At 41.1% G+C, this 6,377-nt stretch overlaps 1 protein-coding gene across 2 annotated transcripts in view; it reads right to left on the bottom strand.

Moving 5' to 3' along the window:
* Positions 1 to 3,826: 3,826 nt before the first annotated feature.
* Positions 3,827 to 6,377, bottom strand: part of COL4A5 (collagen type IV alpha 5 chain) — a 72,107-nt gene continuing 69,556 nt past the window's right edge. For both annotated transcript variants that reach the window (XM_059482787.1, XM_059482788.1), the window contains one exon: positions 3,827 to 5,310. In XM_059482787.1, coding sequence (XP_059338770.1) covers positions 5,229 to 5,310 — 82 coding nt within the window. In that variant the 3' untranslated portion in view covers positions 3,827 to 5,228. The remainder of the gene's footprint in view (positions 5,311 to 6,377) is intronic.

The following is a 6,377-nucleotide window of genomic DNA, read 5'->3' as shown; positions in this document are numbered from 1 at the left end:
AACAACTGGAGTCAGAAAATACCAACAAAAGGTAGTGCCTTCAGATTTCTTACTGACATGAAGGAAATGGCAAATAATTTTCTACAGCAAGAGGCTTTTATCCATAGATGGGAATGTATATGATCTCCGAGGATGTGGGTGATTGCTGTGAAATATGTTGGATGAGACCTTTCTTTAAAATTCCCCAAATGAATTCTTACCCTGTTACTCAGAATAGTACATTGAAACAACTCCCTGGAAAGGTCAGCTTTGCTGTAAGAATTGGGTTTTCCTCAAATAAACCAGTCTTTTCCTTAGGGCCCCTTTGCATAGTGTGGAGCCTGTATTGGGAGGGAGAAGAGAATAGTGCTGCTCAATTACAGCAACAAGAGCCCTACCAGCAGTGCAAACCAACAGTGACAATTATCCAAACTCTGTTCAGCCTGTTGTGACAGTGTCACCGTAAGTGCTGCAAACTACCTTTGACTGATTGGATTTGAAATGGGCCAACTGCTGGAGGGTTGTGGCATTTTTTATTGTGGGGAGACATTTTTATACTGATTTTTCAAGCCCCTTTGGGTGCCTGAGCTCTCATGCATCTGAAGGATAGTGAAAGCTCTCAGCTAAAGCCAAAAGGAAAGACAGAATTCCTGATTTAATCCAAAGACAGTCACTAGAATACATCTTAAAAGTCTTTGGAAATGCATTGCCCGATTCTCATGGCCTGTGCATCTCCCTGAGCTCTGTGGTACTGGAGATAACCAAATACTGGGGAGTCAGTAATTCACAGCACTGGAAGAAGGACCTTGTTAGAGGTACCAGGTATCAATACAATCTGTATTGCATTGTTTTTTATCCCTGCATCCTCTTTTGGCTGTAACAACAGTGATTCCTTAAATATATATATAAGTTTCTCCCCTCCTTTGTCCATGCAGAGCTGTAGTAAAGCAGGAGCCTGAGCTTGCTTGGCATGTCTGGAAGATAGAAACTTCTCTCCCTCATCCCCTTTTGCTAAAGAAACACACCAAGTTTTGGTTACTTTGGTTTCTTCAGAGTTAATTTCCAACTTTTTAAAGCAGCATTATGGTTACAACCTGAGTGTGAGGCAAGAGCTCAGCAGGCACCAAGCTGCCGTTGGCAGAGCAGCCTCAGCCCCCAGAGCCCTTTGCAGGGACAGCAGGTGTCTGCTGCTGCCCAGTTATTGTCACCTTGGCTGAGGCTGTCCTCAGGCACTGCTCACCTGGCTGCTGCAAAGGGGTAGAGTTAATAATCTTTCTTTCCAAAGCTTGGGAGTTCCACATACTTACCCTACATTTTAAATGTAGAACACTTACTGCTCCCCTGAGCTAATCACTCCCTCTGTGTCCCATTAGCAAGTGTCCTGCTTTTTTCCACTGGACTAACCCGGAAAGACAAAATTATTCCAGTCTCTTGTGCAGTTTTCAGCTTGTGCTTCTACTGAAGTAGCCATGGCAGCAGAAATATTGTGTGTCCAGCAGAGCTGGGTTATCTGAAGCACAACTTTTCTGGGAAGGACCTGTTGAAAACACATAATGCCGCTACAGTCCTGAATCTGGCACAAGAGCCCTCCCTCAGGTGTGTCCCAAGGATGGTACAGCAGCACAGTTCAGGCAGCAGGCTGACTACAAAAGTACTGCAGCTGGATATCAAAGGATATAGAAAATATTTGCAGACCATCAGATTTTAGAACTTGAGCATTTGTTGCTTGCAAAATCAGTATTTTTTTTTCAAGTTGTATAATTACTTTTTAAAATAGATCCTTCCTGCACCCTCTGTTGGAAATGGTCACTGGAGAGGAATTGACTTACACAGCAGAGGACAAAATGCTGCAGACTTGAGAGCTTCTGCAGCACAACACTTGTGTGTGACATTAGTTCAGGGTACAGAAGAGCTGCTGCACTGCCCTGTGTGCCCACTGAGGTTGTCCTCGGACTGCAAAAGTGTTTAAGAAGTTTAAATCCCACTCTAGAAATGAATATAATGTTGATGGAAGCTTTTTCCTCTTTTTAATAGGATTTCTAGAGGGACTGAAAGTCTCTGCCTGAAGCAGAACATTTATTTAACACTAGAACAGTGTAAATCCAGCCTAGGCACAAGATTGCTGAATGCTGGTTTTAGGATTAAAACCAGTATTCCTTTAGAAAAATTGCACTTTTTCACTCATCATTCTGGCTGCAATTCACAGTTCCCCACCTGCAGGACAAGAACTGGGCCTGTGTAGTGGGCAAGGAAGGGTGAGGACCCCCCCTCCTGCCGAGCTTTCCTGCAGTGCTCCCTCCTCCAGGCAGGGCCAGCCCCGGCAGTGCTGCTGTCACAGCCACACGGTGCCCTCGAGTGGCTGCAGCATGTCCCCAACAGCTCAGACGTGCCAGCTGCCTGCTGAGATTAACTAAAATAGCCCAAATCTACAGGATTAGTTATGAGAATAAAAACTTGCAAAAACATACCAGACAGCAGGAAAAGAGCCTTAACTGGAGCTGAAGTGGTGTCCAGAGCTGCACTGTGTTTAGGTGGTGTTGAAAACTGTTGTAAGGATCCAATGGCCAAAGCACTGTTTTCCTTTTTTAATAATAAAGCTGCAAACACAAACTTTTACCTGTAGTTTAATGTTTATATAGTGATGGATAGCACCTAGAGGCCCCAACCAACATTTGAGCCCCCTCAATGTCTCTGCCCCAAGGAGCTTACAGTCTAAGCATCAAGAAGCAGAAGAGAATAATAACCTTGTTCTCTTTTATAGATCAGCAACTCCGATCCAACACAGGTCAAGTGAGTTACCTGCTCTAAGGCACAGAAGGTGTGGTGAGAATTAACCCAATATCTCTTGAATCTCTGCTGCAGATCTCAAAATAAAAGATGTTCCTTCATGTCTAGACCACTTACTTAGGTCACCCCTTTGGAATTCTGTGCCTGAAGCTCATTAAGGTTCAGGACCCCTGTCCAGGTCAAGGTCAGAGCTGCAGGAACAGAAGAGAGAACAGAGCTGTCACAAGCACAGCTGCTTTACATACTTCACTTTTCTCTGGTCATCTCACAGCTTTGGGCCCTGAAGCTGCCACAAGACCAGCAGGGCTGGGTGCTCTGTACCCTGAGGATGTCCTGTCTTGGTTTTACCTGCTGCAAGAGAAGCCCAGATCTTACAAAGAAGCTACCAGTTATACACTGGCTTACTAAACATGGTCCACTCTATTCCATGTCCCCACATTTAAACACTGTGTTGGTAAACACAAGATGGGGTGTTGGTAGGGAGGGCTGGGAGAGCCCTTTCCTTTGAGAGCTCCTTGGCCTTAGCATCCACTTTTCTGCTGTTTTAGGAATAAGGATTGGCTGCTATGTTCATTTTAGACTTCTGCAGAGCCAGCAGCAAGATAAGGGGCTTGTGTTTACATGAAGAGACTATTTTATTTCAGCTTTGGTAACAAGTTCCTGACTTGGAGGTAGCAGCAGGTTCAGTTTATTACTACGTGCATCAGCAAACCAAACTAAACTGAGCTGAAAGATACACATTGCTGAATTCCCACTCTCTACCAACAGATATAACTGCAGCTAATGAAAAAAATACAAAGCTATTATTATTTTGCACTTTAAACTAAAGAACTTCAGTTTCATACTCAGTTGAAAGCTTTAGAAATCAGCACCAATCTCATTGTATATCACTGCCACCTGCTCAGTCACCAGTCCTATGTCTTTTGTCAAATGTGTAAAACAAGGAGATGTCAGATGCTCCGTGTTTACAGGGACAACTGGAAGGTAAGAACAGCCATTAGCAGATAAATTACTTAACAGTATTCAATAAACAAATACACATCACCTGTAGAGAGCAGAATGTTAATTCACAAGTTAGGTTGTATTGAAAGTCGAGGTGGCAATATACAATGAAAATATGAAGGTATTGTCACTTGACAGAGTCCTGCATTGTCAGGGAGTTGTTTATACACGAGGGTAAATGAAACGCTCTGACCATAGAAGCTGAACAGTCATGCATACAAAAGTGATCACTTTTCAGCTATTGCACAAGTAGTGACACTCTTTAGACATACATAGGAGGATTCTTACAAACTGACATCAGAAAGACTGCATGCACCATCTTTCAAGGCCTTATGTGAACTATACATACACAGGAGTTGCTGTATACTGTGAATACATTGTGGATGTGTATAAATTCACATAAGATTAAAAGATAAATTTGTAAATAGGAAGGTTTCCACCAGCTTATGCTTTATTTTATTCAGAAGGTTTCTTAGTGTGTATACTATTCTGGATAAAACATATGACACCACTTCAGTGGTGAAGTTGCATGTAAGCATCACCCAAAATGCTTTGGTAACTGGATATTCCCAAAGGACAGGTTTGGTTAAACCAAACTGATTACTAAAATGTGAATGTGACTTGTATTCTTAAAAGAAGGATATAGAATATGGCTAATAATTTCACATATTTTCACAAGATAAAAAACCCCTTTTCAAGTGGATTGGGTTTTCTAAGCACAAATAAAACCACTGCTAGTATGGTGTACAACATTTAAAACCCTGATCAAAATTACTTCAGAATAATTGTGCATTCCCCAAATATATCAGGTTGGCAACTGAGAAGGAAATGAAAAATTAAATTAATAAATTGGCATAAGAGGGGTAAATTCTCTCTGTACCACAAGTTTCATAATAAAATACTGTCTTATCTTTTAATTTTAGACATAAGGATTTTTATATCAGTCTGGTTTGTTTCTAGATGACTGAAAGTTTAGATTAAAAAGGTGTTTACACAATATACACATTTCATTACTTACAAAGAGAAATAAGCTTAAAATTTCATATTAAAAATACAGTAGGGTTAGTAGCACCATGAAAAATGTTTTTCAAAACTGCAGTCTTGTTATTTTAAACATACTCAGTGCGTCGCGTTCTTCTCAATTCTCTTGGTTGATCAAAAAGGTGCCATTTTGGTACAGGGAGAGAAATGAAAAAATTCATCTTCTGATCCTTGGTGAACCTCAAGTGTTCTTTTCTGTTTCCAAGAGGTCAATTCTTTCATCTTAGTCCTGTTGTCAAATACATACTGAACAACCCTTAGTTTGGCACGTGAGTGAGGTACACTTGAATTTGCATGGTAAAAACAGTTTGGATTTGTTTTTTCTTTTCTTTCTGCACAGTAGCACCATTGTTGCAGCTGGAAGACAGTGAGTGCATCTTAGGAATTTTCAACTGTTTTATAAAACATTCTCCAAGATGTTACGTCTTCTTCATGCAAACTTGACAACGACTAATCCGCGTCCTCAAGTCTCCAGCTTTCAGTGTCTCAGACTGAGGTTTGCTGGTTGACAGACACAAAGGAAAGGTTGCATTAGGTTTTTCTTTGTTAACAGTTCAACTTCCACTGAATTCACTGTTTCATTTAAAACTGACATATGTGAGCAGGGAATGAATCCTGAATTGGCGAGTTTTTCTAAGAGGGCTCATTCAGTCTGTTGCCAGCAGCAGGTGACAGATGCTCAGTTGTGTCAGTGTCCCCAAGATATGCTAAGCACTGTTTCAGTCTGGCAGATGATGGAGCACAAACACAACCCAAGGGGAAGGTGAAATGTGTACATTTGAGACTGTATCTGGGTCTGTTTCTGGCCTTTAGTTGAAGGGTACTTTAACAACACACTAAAAGTACTGCTACAGTCAGAGCTGCTTTTAAGTGGTAGCTTTACCAAATAATTTATTTTTATTTTGAAAGGCTAACAAGGTGGGAGATTAATGCAATTAGTGTAATATGTGTGCACACAAGTCAAATGCTTAAAAGTTTATTTAAAGAACAGAATGAAGAAGGAAGTTGTTTTAATGGGAGGGACAAAACATTAAAGGCAAATCTCAAGGGTGCATGGCAGTTACCAATAGGAAATTTTCACTGGTGAATTACCAATAATCAGCTACCCAGAAAACTGAAGAGTGATGAATTATCATGTCAAGTACCCTCCCTGATTGTAGGTGTTACACAAAACCAACTTAGGGGCCCCCACTGCTCAGAGCATAGTGCCAGCCCTGTGTCACAAAGCTACACTTTTCAATTAGGTGGCAGTGGGAATATTAAAGAGTTTTTTATCAGCACACAAACAGGGCAGTAGCTATTTATTCTATGAAAAGAGATGATTCTTCATTGAAGAAATGATTTGCTACTCAATTTGAAAGGGAAAAAGTTGGAGAAGCTGAGAGACTCCAGCTGAAATGCTGACTGCAAAGAAGCTGAGGACACAATGGCCACTGGCTTCCTTGCAGCCAAAATATCATCCAGTTTCCTTCTGCAATGTGTGGAAGAAATGCTGGCCATGAAGGGTAGGAAACCTTCTTCATGTAAGATTTTTAAAAACAAGTCATATGAACCTCTGCCTCAAAAGA

The sequence above is a fragment of the Ammospiza nelsoni genome, chromosome 15, assembly GCF_027579445.1.
Source record: "Ammospiza nelsoni isolate bAmmNel1 chromosome 15, bAmmNel1.pri, whole genome shotgun sequence".
NCBI lineage: Eukaryota > Metazoa > Chordata > Aves > Passeriformes > Passerellidae > Ammospiza > Ammospiza nelsoni.
Note: the sequence above shows the minus strand (reverse complement) of the source record. Positions and strands in the feature narration are given on the sequence as shown.